The sequence below is a fragment of the Ambystoma mexicanum genome, chromosome 1p, assembly GCF_040938575.1.
Source record: "Ambystoma mexicanum isolate Mex_15411 chromosome 1p, UKY_AmexF1_1, whole genome shotgun sequence".
NCBI lineage: Eukaryota > Metazoa > Chordata > Amphibia > Caudata > Ambystomatidae > Ambystoma > Ambystoma mexicanum.
The window spans coordinates 1,285,762,022-1,285,785,071 of NC_090921.1; the positions used below are offsets into that span (position 1 = coordinate 1,285,762,022).

At 44.9% G+C, this 23,050-nt stretch overlaps 1 protein-coding gene across 4 annotated transcripts in view; it reads left to right on the forward strand.

Moving 5' to 3' along the window:
- Positions 1 to 23,050, forward strand: part of LOC138452925 (carnitine O-palmitoyltransferase 1, liver isoform-like) — a 1,293,714-nt gene that overhangs the window by 857,473 nt on the left and 413,191 nt on the right. For all 4 annotated transcript variants that reach the window (XM_069605291.1, XM_069605282.1, XM_069605298.1 and 1 more), the window contains exon 14: positions 17,627 to 17,791. In XM_069605291.1, coding sequence (XP_069461392.1) covers positions 17,627 to 17,791 — 165 coding nt within the window. The remainder of the gene's footprint in view (positions 1 to 17,626; positions 17,792 to 23,050) is intronic.

The following is a 23,050-nucleotide window of genomic DNA, read 5'->3' on the forward strand; positions in this document are numbered from 1 at the left end:
TGTAGTGTTGTGAACCGAGTGAGACGTGTATGAGAGAAGGACAATGGGGGAAAGAGAGAGAGTATAGGGAGGGAAGAGATGTGCGGTGGGTTGGAGATAGACCGGGGAAGTGTGACGAGGGGAGGGGCTGAGTTAGAGCAACAAAGGGAGACTATTGAGATCATTTGGGGGGGGGACAGTGGAGGAAGAGAGATAGGTAGTGACAGGAGGAGAGGGAGATAGAGAGATATGACAATGCCAGGGACTTCACCTTGTCAGAATGGGTTAAGATCCCAGTGTGTGTTTATTTTCAGGATGCCACAGAGTGATGCTGAGAAACCCCCAAAACCCTTGACTACTCCCAAAAAATCCTTGAGACCACCCACACTCGGGGGTGCACCGTGGACTGATTATTAGACCACAATTGCAAAACCACAGTCCTCGCAAATACCCATTGTGCCTGGTCATACCACCACCACCTTGTTTCCTTCCTCCCTTCTCAAAAATAACCCCCATATCTTACCCTCACCAAACCCCATCTGTCCTTTTCTTGATGCACCTGCAATCTCACCAGTGACTGCCTACAGCCTCTACTTTTTCATATACCACTCCTCCCGCCAAATGACACGCCTGCAGAGAGCCTAGTCAACCTATACAACACTGCTCCCTCAAGCTATCAACACACTTGCCCTGCTCAAAGGCTACAAGGCCAAAAGATCCAAGCGTTCTAGCCCGTGCTTCACCCCAGAACTTCAAACCTTGAGACCTGAGAAATGAGCCACTGAAGCTGCCTGGCGCAAACACCCCATAGCAGACAAATGTCACGCTTTACTGCCGTCTCCAATGCCTACAAAAAAAATCCAGGCAGCCACTTACAACTACTGTATCATGAAGTCAGAGTCCAATACCAATGAACTTTGAACCATCGTACGGGAACTTGAGTTATCAGTACCCCCTCCTCCCACTGTCATCAAGAATGATACGTGGTGCAAGAACATCTAAAACGCCTTGCTTGGTAAAATCACTCTAGTACAGAATAGAATTCAGCTGAAACTCTCCTCCACTAATGCCACATCCCCCACCCAGCCCATGCCCCTTTTCCACTGAGTCACCAAAACGGAAGTCACCAGTATCCTCAAAGGACTTAAGTCTTCCCGCTGCAAAGGAAACATCTGTCCAGGCCCTTTCATTAAAGAATGTTCTGACCTCCGATTCCCCTACATCACTGCCATCATCAGTGCCTCCTTAACCTCATGTTCTGTCCCCTCAGCATTAAGAACCATGGATCTCGCCCCTCCTCAAAAAAGTCACTGGACCCTGCAATTCTGGCCAATTACCGACCTATCACGACGGTCCCGTTCTTGCCGTAGATCCTAGACTGAGCTGCCTCGTCCTAATCCAGCAACACCATGAGCAGAACCATATCCTCAGTCCCCGACAATCTGGCTTCCGCTCCAGACATGGTACTGAATCCACACTACTCGATATCAAGAACCAGCTTCACGACTCCAGAGATGCCGGCAACCTCTCGTCATGCTCCTTGACCTATCTGCTGCATTTGACCTAGTCGACCATGCCATCCTTTGCCACGACCGCACGACCTATGTTGGCTTCTCACAAGATGCTACCAAATGGTTTGCATCCTTTTTTTTTTTTTACAATTATTATTGAATTTTACATAAGCATGGCAACTTGCAGACATGTTATATCATTACTCCACATTTCCGTTGAATATTGTCAGTCTGCCACCCCCCCCCCCCCCCAAATCCCCTCCTCCCCCTGGCCTACTTCGCTCCTGGTATACTATATCCTTTTTATCCCACATCTCCGCCTCGGGTCCCAGTATCTTCTTGTATAAAGGTTTCTTCCATGTCTTTGTCCCCAGAAGTGGTCAAATCCTGCCTTTGTCCATTTTAACAAGTCTCTCCACCACGTCCATACAGCTGGTCTCATCTATGCCTTCCAGTATATATGCAATGTCCTTAAGCTTACTTACATGTCTAGCCCTTTTGGGCCTTGGGAATCCCCCTAGCAGACAAGCCATGGGGGATCCTATGTCCAGGGTGATATCTACCTTCACCAGTGCTTTGGCTACTTCTCCCCAGAATCTACTAATTTCTATACATGCTCAAAACATATGCACTAGGTATGCATTCATCTCGCCACATTTTGGGCATGCTTGTGGCGCCGCCTGGCTAAATGTGGCAATTTTGCTCGGGGTCAAATATGACCTATTGATCATATACAATTGGATCTGTTGTAGCTGCGCATTCCTTGACACCTTTTTATGATACACCATAACACTACTCCACCCACTGTCCGACATTGGTTCTTGTAAGTCTTGTTCCCAATTCTGCCTCGTATGTCCTAAGTCCCCTCCTATCTTAGACATTATCAGTTCATATATCTGCGAGACCTCGTGCCCTCCTTCTGCTACATCATAAAATGTCTCTATAGTCTCATCTAGTTGCAAGGCCGCCTCAGTCGCTTGCCATCTGCGCCTCAGACTCATCTGGATGCGGGTGTATGTGAGATGTTGCCCCCTGTGTCTCTACTCAGTTCCTCAAAATCTATGGGTAATCCCTCCTTTAGTATATCTCCCACCGTCGCTACTCCCTTGGGATCCCAACATTTCCTCACGTTCAACGTCAGTTGTTCGTCTACCCCTTCCAGTGTTAAAACAAGAGATCTAAAAAGCTGTGAAATAAATTAAAGACTAAATCCTAATTCTTATTCAAATCTGGTATCAAAAGATATCCTTATTTAATTACCCTTTGGAACACAAAACTCAATCAAAAAAGGGGTGGAAAAAGAAACACCAAAACTAGTATATAGAAATTAGTTCTGTATTTCATTAAATGTGATGATTTATATATGTAGAAAGAAAACAGAATCAATGATACTTAGCAGAATACATTCAACAAAATTCATGAAGACAACAATGAAGTAAATGTATTTCAACAATAATCAAATAATGAAAAAACAAACAATAAGAAAAACAATTGGATACAAAATAGTAAATGCATATATTTCCACTGTAATGTCAATTTACAGGTCTTCCAGTGCAACAAGTGGAATCTGTGGGGAGTATGGTGTTGAGTTCCGCAACAACATACAGGCCCTGCGCCACAGTACTCTACCCAGGCTCAACAGCAAGTGCGAGCGGGTTACGTTTGGGTCAGGCAGCCATATCCCTTTGTTCAAAAAGAACGGAGTACTTTCAGCTCGTAGTAACTTTGATTCTGGCGTTGGGCCATCTGACAACCATTTGGCCACAAATTGCAGCTGGCTCGCTACAAAATATACCTCGAAATTGGGCACTTTATACCCCCTCGTTCATATGGATTCTGAAGCTTTCACAGTGCCATTCTACACCTTGCATTATGCCATAAGAAACCTCTGCATATACTGTGCAATTTCCTAAAAAACAGTTTCGGTATTAAGAAACGGGATATTTGTGTAATAGCGGAGGAGTCCCGGTAGTACCACCATTTTCAGTAATGCTGCACGTCCCATCCTGGACAACTGCCCTCACCGTGTTCTGTATGTTCTGTCTTGGGGTTGTGGTAGATGTCTGTACTGAAATGTATCTATTTCCCACTTAATGAGTAACACCGGTAGTTCACGCTTGGTCTTCCCTGCGTATCCCCCCCAAGAGGGAACCGGGTCGATTTCTGTGGGTTAACCGTTATGCCTGACAGTGCAGCATATCGCTCCATTACATCCAAAACATATTGCAAATGAGTCTCTGGATGCTGCAAGTACAGAAGCATAATGTCTGCATACAGCGAGATCAGATGCCTCCCTCCCGGTGTGCTGGTGCCCGCCTCTCCGTACTCTACCTTTAGACAGACTGCCAGTGGCTCAAACGCCAGGATGAAGAGCACCGGGGACCACGGACGTGCCCTTACTCAACTGCCATTGTTCTGAGATATTTATACCTGTTCTGACCCTTGCTATCGGTTCATTGTACAGCAACCGCACTCATTTAATGTATGTGGGTCCCATACCAAACCTTTCTAGAACCGCTTGCAACCACGGCCTTCTAACTGAGTTCAACACTTTTACCGCGTCCAGTGACACCACTGCAACTTCCTGTGTTCCTCCTTGGGTGTAATCTATTATATGGTGCAATCTTGTAAGGTTGTTGATAATGTTCACATATCCTGTTTGATCTATATGTATAAGCTTCGCTATGACTGGTTTCAGTCTATGCACCATGACCGCTGTGAGAATCTTCCCGTCCTGGTTCAACAATGAAAGCTTCCTATACAAGCTGCAGTCGGTATCCGGTTTATTTGTTTTAAGAAGGGGCACAATTACCGACTCTCTCAGGGACCCAGGCTTTTTTGACCGTGTCAGACGCTTTGCTCAGCATAGCTAATAGTGGGGCGAGGCTATCTGTCTTATATTTTTTATAAAATTCACTGGGGAGCCCATCCGTCTCTGGGACCTTTCCGGACGGCAGTTCATTTATCACATATTATAGTTCTTCTATTGTGCTGGGCCTTTCTAGGCTGTCCCTTTCTTCTGTATTTAGCTTGGGTAGACATATCTCACTCAATGCTTCATGTATCTCCTACATATCACTGTCCAAGGATTCCCTATACAGGCATTTATAGTATTCATAAAACACTTGTTAACCTCTTCTTGAGTTTCCCTTAACTCCCCATCTTCACCCCTTACCGCTCTAATTGTCTAGTAAATCTCCCCAGTTTAGCCCCCTCTGCATGTTGTCTCTCGATATATTTCCTGTAACTTAATTTGCCTAACGTGTCCCAGTTTTCCCTACATTTCTGCTGTAGGCGGCACACCCCCCGGCCTCTTCTACGGACGTATTCCCTGCCTGCGCTATGATTTGTAGCCTACTTTCCTCTTTTTTCAAATCCCGCACAATCACATTCTGCATCCCTTTTGACTTCGCCATAGCCGCTCCTCTCACCACTATTTTGAAAACCTCCCACAGTGTCCCCGCAGATTTCACACTGCCCGTGTTATGCTTAAACTAATTTTTCACCTCCCTCAGGTGTTCCCGAAACCCTGTATCTCTCAATGCTTCAAACCTAAGTCTCCATGTTGGGATCCTGGCTCGAGTGGGAAGAATCTGGCATGTGACGACCAGAGGGGCGTGGTCCAAGAGGACTTGTACTTTATATTCAGCTTGCATGAATTCCCACTCCATACATCAGCTAACTTGAGTGTATGCAATAACGTATTTAGGGCTTTGGCTGAGGAGGTTGGATAGGTGAATTTATCATCGGGTCTAACGTACAATTAAAATCTCCCCCCATATCAGCGCACCATCTCTGTATGGGCTAATCTTGGAATATAGCGATCTAAAATAGGTTGCCGTGTCCTGATTCGGGGCATACATATTATTGACACATTTTCTTATTTTCCACCAATCCCTGTAGTATTATCCTACCATCTGTGTCGCAGAAGGTTTGAAGGATCTTGAATGGGGCGGTTGGTACCCATATTAAGACCCCTCGCCCATATGCTGAGTATGTGGAGCCCAATGTCACCCCCTCCATTTCCGTGCCGGTGTATCCTTAGTCTATCCCTAGTCAGATGAGTTTCCTGTTGGAGAGCTATATCTGTTTTCTGCCGTCTCAGATACACCATAACCTGGTTCCTTTTAATATAGCTTTTCAGATCATTCCAGGTTGCTTTTCTAAGTTCACCCATAGTCTCCGCTAGTTTCCACTCTTGGTGCCTCTTTGTCACATTCGTCCAAATTTCCCAGTGCGTGATAGACCAGTTTCCCCCTAACTATCCCAACTCCCCTTCCCTCCCAACTTGTGCCCAGCTGCCAATCTGAGGCTCGGGCATCCCTGCATCTCGCTCCTATGCTAGCCTGTTGCCGGTATTCGGAGTGCAGCAGGAGGATACTTGGCTACTAGTATCCCAACTAATCTAACCTAATATGGGTGATAGTGTGATTCCTAGTGCCGCTGATATCTGAGCGCCACTGATGGCGCTTGCATTTATATAACGTTGAGATTAACATTTGCTCTACTACTATAACTGACAGTGTCTGATAATGTTACAATGGCTACTGCACGGCTGAATAGTACATTTTAACCAACTCAGATTCACTTATCACTTCCCCCTCCCGCCTAGTCTTCCTTCTCCGTTGGCATGTTCACCATGTCCACCCATTTGTTTACAGCTTTGGACGTCTCGAAGAAAGACTGCACGATCTTTATATGGGACCTTCATCTTCGCCGGGTACAACAACATATATTTAAGGTTAGCTGCGTGCGATCTCCTTTTGACTGCCACATAGTTCATCCTTTGTTTTTGCGCCAGGAAAGTATAATTAGGGTATGCTGTGATGGTCGCCGAAGCCCGGCCGATCGTTTCTCCCTTCCGAAAGTGTTCCAGGATTCTCTCCCTGTCTTTATAATTCAGTTTCTTGGCTATAATTGGCCTGGGAGGGGCTCCAGGCGGCGGTTTCCTTGTCAGGGCCCTATGCCCTCTCTCAACTGTGAACCCTTGGCTGAGTATCTCGCCTCCTATTTCCTGCAACAGCATGTTTTCAATAAATTCTCGCCTTCCGGAAGCCCAACAAATCTGTACATTGTTCTGGCGTGCCCGACCTTCAGCCTCTTCTGTTCTCCAGATTCCACACCTGTTGCCGCAGTATGGCGACTTCTTGGGTGTTTTCGTTGCAACTTCTTGTATTAGCTTTCACCTCCTTCTCCAGCACTCCTGTGTGTTCCGTTAACTCCCTGACATCCTGTCTCAATTTTAAATTCCAGCGTTGATTTCAGCTCAGCTATAGCCTCTAGGATCTGTTGGTCATTTCGCCCAGGAGCTTCCTCACATCGTGTCTCTTGCACTGTCCGCCATTTGTGCAGGTTTGCAAATGTGTCTATCGATGACTGCTTCCTTTTGCTCTTGTTTGCTTTGGATGAGATGTTGCAATCACCTGCCCTGCAGCGCTCTCTCCTACCAGGATCTGTGTGATGCTGAATTTGTCTGTATGGTACTGTGTTGGGCAGTCCCCTCCATTGGTTATTTGCTGTGTGTCACTCGGGCTCGCACTTCTCTCTAAGGCCACTCTCCACTCCAGTGTCACCTTAGTGAGCCCCCCTGTTTCTGGGGTCCTCTTTGATGCTTAACCGTTTCCGCACCCCCTTTCACTTTCTCCTCGCTTGCAGGCACTTCGGTGAGTGTCTTTGGTGACTGTCGGCCGTATCCTCATCTGCTCAGTCTTCCACAATATGCTGTTTCTTCCGCAATCTGGGGACCTCTCCCGGTTCTGCTCCAGTACCGCTCCTAGTTACAGGTTGCCACCACAGAGATCCTTATGCCGTGCTCAGTGCTACTATCAGTTTGTGCCCCATGTCTTAATACTGTCAGATGTGAATATTCGCCCCTTCCGGTGCGGGGCTACTTTGCTCCAGGGAGCTTCTGTACCTCAGCCTATGCCTGTCCTCTGTATTCCTTTCTGGCGTCTGCCCGATCTTCCCAGGGGCCCCTGCGCAGTCTCTAAGGCCCCCCCCCCCCCGGCACTATCTCACCTGTGGTGCTGCTCACCTGCTGGGTTCAGGAACTCTTTAGGTAGTGCTGTTGCTTTTGTTGTTGATCTCCTTAGAGCCTGAGTGCTATTACTGCCTGCAGCGCAACAACCTTAGCTAGGTTAGTAAATTGTGGTTCTTGGTTCACACGGGCGTCTAGTTCCTTCTGCGTGATTCTTGCTCTCCTCCTAGTATGCTGGTTATGGGAGCAAAGAACCAATATGCTCCTCCTTGCTTGCAGTGCTTTCCCTCTTCGTGTGGTTGTATTCTCCTGCGCCCATTGTGCCCAGTGTTGTGCACTTTCAGCGTTACTGATTCATATGGGATTCTGTTAACTGTTACGTAGTCAATTTCCTTTACTCCGAAGGCCTGGCTCACGCGCCTTTGCCGTGCTAGTTACAGTAACTCCCACGCAGTGTCCAAGTTCATAGTTTCAATCCTTGTCAGGTTCTACAGCATAGTTCCGTACTGCTGCTGAGATCTAGGTCTCCTTGATATATGAACGTCCGGCTTCGACTTTGGTACATTGTATCAAGTTTCTTGCAGTGCGCCGGTCCGCCGGCGGTCCAGTGTGCGCCTTCTCCTTTGTCTTCTATGTTCAGGAGGCACTGGCGGAACAAAAAATTACTGGCTCCTCATGTTATTGCTGCATACCAGCTGCGCAAGTCCTGCAATGTTGGGGGCTTCGGTGCAAGGTTGTTGCTCCTCCGGGCCTTCTGCCTCCTTTCCTCTTCTCTGCTTCTGGTTTGCAGACTGTCTTGCTCATCAGTGCTGCGCAGTTCAGTATATTTGCATTTTGCTTCTCCCTGCTCCTGCCACACCAAGCGGTCAGGGCTAACCCTGCTTACTCTGCATCATTGCTGCTATGAACTCTTTTCAGAGCTCGTAGGCTCGATCCTTTTTGTTCTCTGCCCGGCCACCATCTTGTTTCTCTGCCGATGCTGTTCACCGTTTCCGAGCTGTATTGCGGTTGGATGCGAAAATGTGATCACAGCGTTCCCATTACCTTCATGCATTCGTCCTTGCAAAATGAAGTATTTTAGTCAATTCAGAAGCACTACATATCTCATGGCTCAGTAGCCACGCCCCCAGTGAATTGTATCCTTCTTGGCCAACAACTCCTTCGGAGTCTTTTCTGATAACGACTCTAGCCCTACAGCCTCCACGTGTGCAGTACCCGAGGATTGTCACCTACTCTGTATAATGTCTACACCAAGCCTCTTTTCGACCTCCTGGAATCGCTCAACATTAAATACACAAATGATACTGATGACACCCAGATCCTCATCCCCTTGACTGGCAGCCACCTAACAGACTCCCTGAAAATGAACACCATCTATGAAATAATTCAAACTTGGGTGGCCACTCATTTCTTATGCTTAATTGATGAGAAAACAGAACCCATTTTAGGCTACCCATCCCTCCTCTCCAAATTGAGTCCAGACTACCAGGTATTCACCATTGACAATCATACTATTCACATATCATCAGCCATTAAAACATTGGGAGTCTACCTTGATTCCACCCTAAATATGTCTCGCTATGTCAATGCCATTGCTTCGTCAACAGCACATACCATACAACTTCTCAACGCCAGCTGACCTTTATCTATGACAACTGCATCAATATCGCTCGTGCCCTAGTCTGCTCTAGGCTTGACTAATGCAATGTTCTTCTGGGAGGTACATCTGAATAAACCTTTCTGAAATGCAAACTATACAAAGCAACGGCCTCAGAGCCACACTTGGCCTCAACAGACATGGTCACATCACTGCAGCCAGAAGAAAGGCACACTGACTCCATATTATAGAATAAATAAAATTCTAAATCCTTTCCCTCACACGCCGCTTCCTCAACACAGTCCGAGTGACCTGGCCAACCGGCTTTGCAAGCCCTCCTCCAACAGACTTGCACGCTGTGCCTACTGCAACCGACTCCATTCCTAGGTACAAAAAAGCGTAGGCGGGGGTGCCAGCTTTCCTGTACCTGCCCCTATGCTTTGGAACTCGCGCCCTCCTGTCTTGAGAGATGACCCATCCTTCAGGTTCTGATAAAAGTTAAAGACCTATCTGTTCACCTAGCTTGCTCTCCGACTTATTTCCCCACATGTACCTTTCTGCCTGTAACCAGCCCATAGACGCCTATGGGTTGAGTATGCTCCTATAAATGTAAAATAAATAAGGTCAAGCAAGATCAGTGCCCCATGCTCCTTACAGCAAACAGGAGTCGAAGAGAACCTCCACAGCTCCACAGAGAACCTCTGCAGCGCACCTCTGAGTGAAAGAGAGACAGTGACACAGCTGCGGTCGTCACGCTCCCGAGCAGCAGAGAAACCTGTGTCATAAGCCTGGCTAAGTCTGAGGGAGTAGTAACAGATTGGAGAAGTGTATAGGAGTGGGAGAACGCCTAAGATCAAAGGGTGGAGTCGCAGAATAGGAGTGAAACATCACTGCAACAGAGGACTCGTTGGAGGGGTAAGCCAGAGGGTGTAGTAGTAGGAGAGGCGGTTAGGCGTGACTGAACTAGCTTGAATCCAACAAAGTGCAAGGCTTTATTCAAACTCCATTAGAATAATATCCCTGATTAGAGTAGAGAGAGTGAGGAAGTCCCTGAGGAAGTTAAGATAACCTGCTTTTAAGGAACTACCTTTAGAAAAAGACAGATGTTAGACAGTAGGGGGAACATTCTGAAGCACTAACCAGGGATTATGGATCCCCCAGTTAGGAGGGTTGTGGCAAGGCTATAGAGAGAGGTGGACAGCCCCTGAAAAATAAATTAAAACCCTTAGCCTGTCTCCAAGGATTGATTTCTGTGCCATTTGTGAGGAGAGAGTGGAAGAGAACATGTGGAGTCTGCATCGGAAGGAGCTGGAGAATCCCTTAGAAAGTTCCAGAAGGAGTTATCCACAGGAGCTAATCAAGACAAAGATAGTATGGGCTACTGTTCAATAGTCCAGCATCGGGGTCATTGCGGGATTAGGGTTGCTTGGGCTAGGGTGGCTAGTCCTCTGGAAGGTTGATAGAGCCACAGGGACCACCCTAGTTCAGTGGCGCTGTAACTAGGGCTGCTGGAGGCACCGCAGCACCCCCTGGATTTATGGGTAAAGGTTAGAGGTAGAGCAGACAAAAATGCTGCCTTTTTAAGTGTTTCTTTTCTTGAACATTGTGTTTGTTCAAAAACTGCATAGTAATGTTAAGAAGAGTCCAGGGAACAACATCTTCTGCCAAACGACTTCGAATTCTTTGTATTTTTCTAATCTATCTTTGTTTCATTGTAATAAATAGGGCATATTGAAAAATAATTATAATGGCACTTCTGCTGGGCCACGGTTTGCTGTAAGGAAGAGTAAAAGTACAAAAATGTAATATACACAAATGTAATAAGCACTAACAAAGATCATCTTTACATTTGTTTTTATAATGTTTTGAATATGCCGTTTTCAACAAATGCATATCTGAAAGTGTAAATAAACTTGTTAAAAGTCTCAGTTGGGAGGGCAAGAATATTGTGGCCATAGATTCTGAACCCTTACATTTCCTAATGCTCACTGGCAGACGGTCTGAGCGGCTACCCTCTCTTTTAGCAGGGCAACTGCGCAATTTGTGGGAGATTAACTCCAATTGCTAACAGGGCTCCCATAAGTTTAGTGCTACAATCCACACATGTGCACCGAGACAGCTACACTTTTCAATAGTGTTGTGTTGTATACTTATTAGGACAGTACCTTCACTTTTTAGAGGAACTACAATGTCAGAATGATACCATATGTCTCAGCAAGGATTCTAAGCAATTAATGGGCAAAATGCCTGCACCCGTAAACTTCTGAGTAACTAGGATTTACACATTTATAGAGAGGAGCAAGGTGCCATTAAGCTAGCATTTCGAATGTAATGCTCTAAATCAGGAACCTACCCTGTCCTTTCTCACTTTCCTTTGCCTTACAAGCAACACTGTTCTGTCATAATCTGCCTTCCTTATGCAAAATCTGCCTTCCTTAGGTGTTTGTCATTTCTTCCATATTGGATCATGTGTATACACCTCACAAGAGCTGGGACAGAGCCAGTCTTAATTTAGGTGCACCTTATATGTCAATAACACTGCCCCAGACCTACAGTTCTCCCAGCAGCACTTACAATTTATTAAATATAGTTAGTTTTTGAATGTGCTTTTGTAGAGATCTATGATTACCTTGAAGCCCTGGTTTCCGATCCTGCATAAAAAGCTTCATAAGGAAATATGCTTGTTGTATACATTCATGCTTAACCTTCAGATCATAGGCTAGTGTCGCACCTCAGCTAGCATAGTCTTCAACTTCACAGCAGGGCTGTAATTCATTAGGTTGGACAGCACCAATGCATCTCAGCAAGGCGGCTTTAATTTAATTTGTAGTGTTGCTTAGTTTGTTTTTCAATAGAAGTTAGAATCATTCAACAGCCATTTCATAATGATAATCTCTTAAGCTAAGTGATGGCGTCTTTGACAAGAGGTTTGTAAGTGAGGCAGGCTGTTTTGAAGATAATGCGGGTTTGGAGGGGTAACCAGTGTAGCTCTGGGAGATTTGGGGAAATATGTTTGGCATATTGGGCGTTTTGGACAGCTTCCAGAAGGGCCAAGGTAGTGTTAGGTTCACCTGACAGGAGAGCATTCTCATCCAGGTGGGAGGGAACGAGGGCCTGGATGACTGATCAGAGGTGGGGATGAAGTGTTTGATTCAGAACAGGAATGAGTTACTTTCATCATGTGTGCATTTCCTTGGAGATTTGTGCTTTGAAGATGAGGTCGCAATTGATGAAGTTAAGGGACTTTGCCATAGGGATGAGTTGGTTGGATAGGCAATCAAGATCAATCTTTGTGAGCCAGTTTTGAACTTGGGTGTCTTTGGTGGTGCCCCTAAGGAAGATGGAGTTTTGGCAGTGTTGAGTTTTGCATGGGCACTTGACGTCCAGTCTTGAATGGTGGAGAGGCAGTGGTTTCTAGTTTGTGGATGTCACATTTAATGGTGGTGAATTTTTGTGTATACAAGGGTGCAGGTGGCTTGCTTTTGTTGGTTCTTAGTGTCAGTGGTGGATGGATGTTGGCAGAGTCAGCTATAATGCAGTTGATCTGGTTGAGATGGATGTTAATGTCAGATGAAGGAGTGAGTGTGGAAGCCAAGTTAGTGAGGTTGCAAGTTTTTGAAGGAGCGTCAGGGTGTTTGTTGGTTTAAGTTGCCCTCAATTGGAGGACTTTTAGTGCTTCAGCTTGATGGGTATGACTGCATGGTCAGCCCAGTCTAGTTGTATAGGAAGGAGGCTATTGATTTATGGTGATGAGGCGAATGACAAGTCGAGACTGCTGCCTTTGGTATGAGTAGGATAAGTGATGCATTGTATGAGGTGAAGGGTGTCCCCTAGATTAAGGAGACATTGGTTGGTGGCATTCCTGGAAGTCTTACATAAATAAAGTGGTTTGACAGTTGATGCAGTGTTGAGGTTGGTGATTTCATCCAGGTTAGCCTTTTTACTCTGTAGTGGTTCTTAGATCAGATGGAAAGTAGCAGTTGAGGTGTGATAGGGTGGAAAGGGCCATATCAGGAGATGCCATATCAGGAATGAAGGACTGCATTTACAAGGGCCACTCATGGAATGGACTATTTAAAGTTTCCAGGCATAATACTAATGGGTGGACAAGTGTCAGTGTTCACAATGACAAATACAAGAGGGTGATATGGGAGATCTGAAAATAAGCTCCTAAAAGCAAAGAGCTGATCTCTGTTCAGCTCATAGCATGATTCATTGTGAGGGACTGTTGACCCCAAACAAATATTTACTGGGACTTTCCCTGACAAATGCTGCAATAGTATTGGTATGTAAGTAGCTTGCAGGGGCAGTGTCAATTGATCCTGTGGAACTCTAACATGCTATCCTGTAACAAGAGGAATGGAATCCCCCAAGTGCGATGATCTATCTTGTAAAAAGGAATCAAGCCAGCAACGGGCCATCCATCACATGAACACCTGCCACCTGAAATAGAGGGGAGAGCAAAATGTTAAGTATGTCTTTTGCAAAGCATCTATATGGCCATGCTTAATTTATACTGGTGTTAAATAGGCCAGATCCCCAGGACATATAAATGAGCCCTGGAACTTATGATATCAGATGCAGTTCAATTATGATGTGGTGTTTTAGTAACCTCATTATTTTAATTGTAAAGGTTGCTTGTAATGACAAATCAAGCAGAGAGACAGAGGGCCACTCAGCATAGAGAGGGCCACTCAGCATAGAGAGGATTACAATAAGAGGACAGCCACCAGAACAACCACAGAGGAAAGGACAGGTAAAATGCCACTTAGGAGGAGGAATGCTTATGCAGAGTGCTGCCCTATAGAAGACTTAGCAACCCTGTTTGACATGCAGCATATTACATGTCTGCACTTGTCCATCATATTACTAGAGGAAGACCACTTTCACTGTTTTCTGTGGATAGATGGTCAACATATTTATAGAATCTGAGAAAAAGAATCTGCAGGAGGATGTGTTTAAAGAAGCAGTTAAAGAGTTGCTGTCTCCTTCCATACACAACTGTTATGTTATGTATGTCATTTTTGTAGAACTCACAACTGCCTTTCGTAGTCTACCCATCACCCCAAATCAGTCAATGGGAGCTGTAGCCAAGTCCCAAAATGTGTTTACATTATTGCAGTAGTATTGGATGATGGTGGTGGCAGTGGGATTCAAGCTGCAGTGCTGTTGTGACATAGCCTTCCTAGAAAAACGTTGGACCCTGAACCCTATTTTACAAGAAAAAAGAGGGGAAAGGTGGGCTCTAGAATTGAACACTCCTGTGCTAGGGCTCAGTATTTACTCTGATTCTCTTGGTCTCTGTGCAAGGTCACAGGTAGGAAGAGGTGAACACACACCTCTTGTACGTGACTCGTGGAAAGTCCTGGTTACCTTGCAAAAGGGAAGTTTCTGTTGAATCTTATACATAAAAAGATTCTCACGTGGGATGCAATGTTTTAAGGTGTGTTTCTTTATTCTTCATAGTGTTGACATATAGTCTAAAAGTGGTCAGACGACACGTGTTTCGACCCAAGAGGGACCTTCTCAAGGCAGGTAAGGGAATTGTGTACAGGGGGGTATGTTGCCCCAATTACCTTAAATAAGGGCTATGTAACAATTAGACAGTTGCCGGCAACTGGAGATCCCTCACTTCACCATCAGCATTCCTGACGGACGACGGCACTAGCCTTGAATTTCAACTCGACCCTAAAGGTAAAACCACTGCCACCAGCCTTTCAAGTAAACTTACACTTTTTACAAAAATGTTACTGGGTAAGTAAGAAAGGGGGATACACATAAGGTGGAGTGTGCTGGCTCACTAAAATCAATGTAAAGGGAATGTGAATCCCACTTTACATCTTGGGAACAGTAGTTCATCCAAAAAATAATAAGAGAATTAAAAGGAAGCCACTGCATTTAAATTTGTGTGCTGCCACAGGTACATTAGTCAGTGCAAAGTTATAGGAAACTATAACTCCAATCACACTCTACGGAGAGCCATAAAAAGATAACCCTTAAAAAGAGTAAAAGACCAGGTGAGAGAGGAAAAAGATTCCCCTTCACCTAGGGACAAGGAAGCATCATTACCAAGTCCAAGCAAAAAGTTTTGGGGTTGACACAGGTCAGTCAAATGTATCATAATTATGTAAATCGTACCTAACAGGCTGTAGTGAGACCTGCCAAATGAATCCTTGGACGCCAGGTTGTAGTCATACCTGTCCAAGTGAATGCTGAAAACCCCTGTTTGTGGCACAGTCTGTCTTAGACTATATACAGACATTGTAGAATAGGATATCTGAACTCTTTGGATGGCTAAGAATTTCTTCATACTGACTCACCTGGAGGCTAAGGACCTGTTAAGTATAGGTTTGGAAGTGTGAAGCCTTTTTTATATTCTAGTTTATAAGACTAGGGAGTTCCTGGAAGGACAAGGACTTGTAAGACTTTGTTGATCTTTATAATTTGGAACAACCCCACTGGAGGTGGACACCTGAACAATTCCACACGTTCTCTTCACCCATCATTGACACTGTCTAGGTTAGGGAATGCTTTATTATTTGTAGAGAGAACCCTTAATAAAGCCACTTGTTTGAACCATGCTTTCTGTGCCACATTATCTTTATGATGCAGTGCCACCCAGTAAAAAGTATAAAACTGCCACCAGGTGCCTGCACTGAACACATTGGGTGAGAAGACTCACCCACCCAGAGTCAAAGGTATTACCAAATGAGTACCCTCTGCCCTGGTAGCTTAATGGGCTCAAAGAACCTACATATAAACATACTTTTAAGTTGGAGGTTGAGGCCTTGTTAAAACAATAGTATGGTTGGGCATCAAAGAAGTCAGCAAAAGTACTGAGGCACTCGCATAAACATCCAAAAAATCAGCAAAAAGGGTATTTCTTCCCAAAAAGTTGGAATCTCATGTTGGAGGTTCTCTTACTCCGCTGTTAAAGTTTATCCATTCTTCAATGGCCGTAGGGCTTTTCTGTTGAGCGTTAAGATGGAGTTCTAGAATCTCGCCTGCACAGGGTACTCTGAGAGGTTAGCCAAAACCCAATCAAGGTAACAACGGAGAGCATTTGAGGCTTATTCTCGGGTGTGTGCTTGTGGGGTCAGGCCCCTCCCCCACCCCCCATGAGCCCATGCAGTCTTCTAGCACACCACGATTCAATTTAGGCAGTCAAGTATAAAAATAGTGATTTATTTTAGGCCTTCTGAACACACTGAACAATGACTCTATTGTACACAACATATACAGTCACCATAGGTTCAAATATACATCAGATAACTTAATCACTTAAGCAGGTAAGTAATTTAGGTGCAGTAATGATGGGACCGATTCACAAGACAGTGTCCTAACTTAAGAAGTCCAAATCCTAAAATGAATGGGGGCCCCCGTGCCCAAAAGTTACTGGAGCCACAATGTTTCTCCCCAGAATGATGTCTCTGTAGTTAGGATTTAATGGGCTTGTTTTGGGGATAGTTTTAAAGCTCAAACTATTTTATAAGAGGGGGGGGTTCCTTTCTTCTAGACCCTGGGGCAGGATACTCAACCCAGGTTTGGTAACCAAAATGTGAGTGGAATGGAATAAGGAGACAAAGGGAATTGTTCCCAATGTTATCCTATGGTCAGTCCAACGGACAGTCCAGTGACTCTTATGGGAGAAGGCTACAAGTGACACAAGCTGGCGGCCATCGAAGTTCCAGACTCTAACGTGCCAGCGAGTCTTCTGGCAAGGTATCCTAGGAGATAGCTGGTCCGTCCACTGAGCACATGTAAATGTGACCAAAAATCCCATGTGTAAAAAGCTAGGGTGATAGAAAGGTATAACCATAGCACTGCACTTTACCTCCATTGAATAACATTACTATTGATTTCCGTTGGGGCCCATAGGAGCATACTATGTATATGGTTTTCAGTACTTGCTGAAGCAGGTGAACCTCCCTAAAAGTCATCAGGACTTTGGTAACATTGAACTTCATTTCAAGATAATGTTCAACAAATAGTATTTGGTTTTCTCATAGTATAAAAGTTTTAGTGTTATCTGTATATATTTTATTTCCTTGCACAACCTAACTATAAAGAATATATTTTTACAGTTATATGGTGCTTGCCTCGCCTTATTGCGTCATAATTAAAAGTATTTTCTACATCTTTAAACCAGCTAATATGTTCTGGAGGATTGCCCCGACTACTCTGGCCATGCTACACGTGGAGAGTGAGGAACTTGGAGGAAACACCCTGTGAACCAAAGAGGTTGATATAGTGGGCCGTAGAAATAAGGCGTAGAAGAAAATCTCCCGAACCCATGTTTAGTCTGTAGAATGCCAAAGTCAGAATCCAAGCATAAAGTTCCTTGATGCCTAAAATGTTTTGATGTAACATTCCTTGCATCATTTGGCTTTGCAACCCAGAGATGGTGAAACACGTTTCCTTTGGGCAGGCAATACATATCTATGCCTTCAAAAGTTGAAAATGATACTTGTAGCAACTTTTAGCAGGTTATCGGCCTGATTTGTAACAGTTTTTTCAACTTTGAAAAAGGAATGAAATCTCATTGCCCTTTCTCGTTTGCAGTGCCAAGAGGTAATCGATAGCTCCCTGATGGTCGCAGAGGCGCTGGCCCGTGACGTGGACTTTCATGTTTTCCCATTCAGTGACTTCGGTAAAGGGCTGATTAAAAAGTGCAAGACCAGTCCGGATGCTTTCATTCAAATTGCTCTTCAGCTGGCACACTACAAGGTAAGTAGCACATATTTATTTCTTCTTTTGCAGATCTGCTGATGACTTATCATACGTTAAGGGGCAACTTTCTGCCAGCACATTCTTAGAAAGATGTTAGTTGAGACAGAAAAGGGTATAGTTGAAAGAGCAGGGAGATGTGTAACATGTCACATAATTGGCAAAGGCAGTGAAACAAGTGATAATATAGGTAAATCCTATCTCTTCATACAGAATGGATTTAGTTACTCAATTGTAGAAAATTAGATGACTACCTGTTAAGATAGATTTTCTGGACAAACCACGTGGAAAGGTTTTAAGGGACCACCCTTGGTGATGAACAGGGTAATTGACAATTGAGTCTAACCAACCCCTATTAAAGTGGTGAAACAGTGCAGTAAGATAAGACTTCTGGAGCTATGGGGGTGGTAAATTGGTACATTGGACCACACACAGAGCACTCAAATTAGAAAGAGTTACAAAACACTCTGGCGTTTTTAAAATACCCTATATTAATAGGATCAAAGGTGAGTGACTACCCCTAAAACAATCCTGCATGCGTGCTCGCGCACACACACACACACACACACTTGGTGATCTCACTAGAGATCACCTACACTTTACAATAATTATTAGTACATCAGTTCATCAATGAAAAACAGTAGACTAGGCAGGAAAGTGAGACGAAACGCAAAGCGGTTAAAACATATACCTTGCCGTTAGGCCAGAATTCCTATTTTGGGATTCTAGTGCCACTATTTGGGGCCCTCTCGATGCCCCCCCCCCTGTCTTTTTTGGTTCATTGATTTTCTTGTAAGTGGCCAGGGGGACTTCTCCTTATGTCTTCCTGCTATTCTGTCCTGTTATACCTATATATGTTTTATGGTATTGGGTTGCCTGCAAGGAGTCCAGTCCCATGAGTGCCTCTTGGGCACCCCATATGCCACAATAAATCGGTTTTAGGGAATAGTTTGATGGCAGCTGTACTTTTAATTTTGGCTTCACCAAGGGTGTGAAGCATGTTATCGCATTGGTAGCCCAATGTACCTTTTTGGTACCCATTGGGGTACCAATAAATATGTTTTTTTAAATCCTGCTCCTGCCCATTTTTGTTTTCTTTGGCTTCCCTTTGTCTAGGTTATCACAAGGTGGCCTTAAAATGTCCTTTCTGAACCATGGCCTTCGTAAGACTACCATGGCAGCCCCATTTTGTCCCTAAGTGATTTAGACTGCGATAGGTCCTGTGGACTAGCCCTCTCACTTCCTGTCAGGTGGCTTTGTCTGACTGGCAGTCCCAGTGACCAACCAGTATAGATTGTATTTTTGTATTTTTATTTGTTATTTATTGTCATGAAACACCCATGGAGCCTGTGGAAGAGATGGAAACAATGGAAGAAGGACTGAGCTCCTCCTTTACCTGGAGGTTACGTTCTAGCCTCGCTGGAACAGAGGGTATAATTGTCAGGTGTGGCAACCGGTGCGTTGCAACTGTTTTCTTTCCCAACGCTAGTTGACAGTGCTCCTGTCTCGTGCTACTCCTTGTTTTTCTACCCATTTGCCTTTTCATTGTTTGTCTGCCTGCTTTTTATTGTGCATTTTTCCACCACGCTTCCTGTGGGGAATATTTCTTCTTTATTTTGGACCTTTCCCTGCTCGCACTTGTTGCTCATTTCCCAGCGTGTGTGTTTGTTATTTTTGCTGGAGTCAGCAGACACCTGCGTTCGCTCTGGGGCTATTACTCAAAGAGCGTGGACTTGCTATCTGCAGTTCATTTCAACATACGCTTTTACAAGCAGCTATCACTTTCAACTCGTGCCCCTTGAGTTGTGTGCTTCCTCTGACCTGTGTAACCTCTCCTTCTGTTTATTTTACTCAACCTTCCTCAAGGAGTTCTTGGAATCTTTTCCAAAGCGTAGACATTGCACCCAAGTGCATTCTGGTATATGTAGTACTCTAAAGAAGTGGGATTCCAAGAAAGATTGCGAATTTCCCACTCGCTGAGCAATATTCCAAGAAGGATTTTGAATACCTATTTGAACAGACCAACTCACCTGAAACTACCCAGGGTTTTTTTGCTGCGGCTTTTCCCTGATTTGGGGTGGGCTCCCCGGAGTCCCCGCTGCCGGGCATATTGCCTTACTGGCAAAGTGGCCTCCGGGGGAGCTCGGCCCTATCTCTTCAAACAAAAGGGCAAGACGGTGAAAAAGAAGAACCCAAGTGCCTGGAGAGAGAAACTAGTGGAGACTTCTTCAGACGAGCCTTCGGAATCCAACTCAGAAACCTCAGGTGAGGAGTGGGAGGGTAAAACGGGTACAATTGTAGACACTAAAAAGCCCGAACCTGAGATTTATACAGCACTTTAAACCAAAGCGCTGTACATGGAACAATGAAATGCAAGTTGCAGCAAAAGAATAATCAATCATACATTTGATTGGAGAAGGTAAGTCTTCAAAGAATTACAGAATTGAGATTATGAAGTGATAGAATGGAGAGAAAGTGGAAGAGCATTGTAATAAAAAGGAGAACAAATTAAAAGAATTAAAACGTGACTGAGCCCACGAACGAGGAACTAAAAGTAGAAATTGTGATTGCGAACAGAGTGAACAAGCAGGGCAGTCAAACAAAACAAGAGTAGAGAGATAGGCAGGTGCAAGGCCTGGCCGTTTTACCACTGCATCCCGATATTTACCGCCAGGATCTTCTGCTTGGCTGTGGCCTACTATGGGAATCCAGAGGGGTCCTGAGAGTTCATTACTTAGCCACATCATCGTCTTGGGATCTCCAAAGGTCCCGCCAGCCGCTGTCCCCATTTTGAGATTGTTTACTGTGAAGCTGCCTTCCTCCTTTGTGCTGCGAACTGCAAGGAGCGGCCTGTCCAGGTTCCCATGTCTTCCTGAATTCTTCACAAAATCTTTCACTACTGGCTTGAAAGCAGATGTCTTAGGAAAAGCCTTTGTTCACCTCCTGTGTTGCAGGGGATCTTCTTTTTTTTCAGGGTGCAGGGACCAAATCCTGAAAACCGCACTTGTGGAAAAGAAACATTCACTAACCAGGTTGTTTTCGGTCCCTAGAGCAATTTCCTCCAAAACTGCTGACATAAGTATCTTCCCTGGGGTCCTGGAAAAGGTGATTATTCACCTGGTCCATAGTAGAGATTTCTTGGAGGCAAGTATTTACTGCGATTTCCCCATAGACGTTTATTGGGCGTCTTATGGTTCTGCAACAACTTCTTATGCGTCTGTAGTCTGATCTCTGGAACACTTCCTTAGGATCTTTTGTGGCCTTCCCTGCGGTCGATCGTTGCAGTATGCATACTTGAAGGGTGGTTCTTACTACTTCCTTCAAAGTTGATGGGTTTTTAACTTTTCCCATTCATTCCTTTGGAACAGTTAACAGACACAAACTTTATGCTCAGATGGTAAATGAAGAAGCCGGTACGACTGGTTCAGGAGGGGTATAAACCTTTAACACTGCAGTACAATCCTACCAGGTCCTTATGGCATCAAAGGGCAAGCCCGATTTTGGGAAAAGACCGCTTTATAAATATGACAATACTATTGCCCTAGCAAAAAAACACAAAAGAAGGCATTGCATGCCCTTGCGACAACTCGGATGTCGCCACAAAATATCTGGCTGCGAAGAAGCAAATCGCAGCAAGTTACAACTCTGTTATTACATGCTAAAAGGCAGGCTCATATTGCAGCAAATCGGGCAGTAATTAAATCTGCCTGGTAAACCATGCAGACTTCTAGACCAAAATTAGGCAATTTACCAAGGGCCCAGAGGCTGGTAGGGGCTGTGACATAGCAGAGCATGTCTGGGTGGGTTACTTACAGGCTACATTTGCTCGATCCACTGGTGAGTCGGTTTGCTCTGTCCTCAACTAGAGTACTAAGGATCTGGGGGGCTGTCCATGGGACGAGGATGATGTTAGATGGGCCATTGGAAGGGCAAGGCCTTCTGCGGCTCTGGGCCCTGATGGCATCCCACCACTGTTTTTTAAGCAGGAGCCGGAATTGTGGGTCGGCCCTTTACTGAAACTCTTTAGGGCCATCCATAGGGAGGGTAATAGTCCCTCCACTTGGAAGCAATCTACAATTATCCCAAAACTTCAAGGAGGGCGATGTGTCAGATCCTAAGGACTATGGATCCATCGGCCTGCTTGACGCTTCCAGAATTGTTTTTGCCTCCCTCCTCTTGAGAGATCTTTCATGTCAGGTTGAGAAACTAAATCTCCTGTTCAAGTATCAGGTGGGTTTTCAAAGGGAATGGGGACAACTCTAAATGGTAAAGTTATCTCTCACCTTAGCTGTAAACATGGGGGCGATAGGTACCGTCTATTTGGCCTCTATCGATGGGTCCTGCGCCTTCGATACGGTTAGCAGAGAAATTCTTTGGAGCAAACTTATAAAATGGAAGGTCCAGCTAAAAACTGTTCAGATTTTGACACTGCTGCATAGAGATTCTTCATTGAGGGTCAGTTTGACAAGGCCATCTCCACCCCTATTTCCAGTTTTGTGTGTCTTCGACAGGGCTGTGTGTTGACCCCGACCCTCTTCAACCTGTAGGTTTTGGACATTGCAGCTTTACGGAAGGCAGGAACTACCAACCCAGTAAAGCTGGGCAGTCTAGTATTGGACTGGCTAGCTTTTGCCAAAGGTATCATCTTATTCGATAAAACCCCAATTGTCCTTCGCCGAAAATTAACCCTCTTTTTTCACTGTGGGATCCAAAACACTTAGCAGAATAACGTGAAAAAAATCTACGGTCGTTATCTTTACAACTAAAAAACGTCCCAAGACTTGTATTTGGAGGGTAGGTGAACAGCTCCTGGAAAGGGTGGTCTCAACGCAGTATCTGGGTTTCAATCTTGTAACCAGTTATTCCAGGGGGGAATGGATTCTCCTCTTTAGGAAAAGGTTCTTGGCTTTATTGGCAAAAATGACGCTGATCTAGTCCGAGCTTTGTCGTTACTCCTTGATTCCTTTGCTCAGGTTTTACTTGCAAACCATCGAACCGACCATTCTATATGGTCTGGGCATAGTTTCATTTGACCTGGGGGGCCCATTAAACACCTTACATGGGCTCCTCTGGAAACAAAACTTGGGCTTGAACCAATCTGTCCCAAATGTTGTGGTTAGACATGAGCTGGGTCTAGTGTCCCTGGCAGCTAGAGCTCTATGAAATAAGCTAGCAGAATATGCTAAGATGCTGCCTCCCACCACCCCCCAAATAACTCTTTATCAAGATCTGGGCGAGTCATCACAATCTAACACAGCC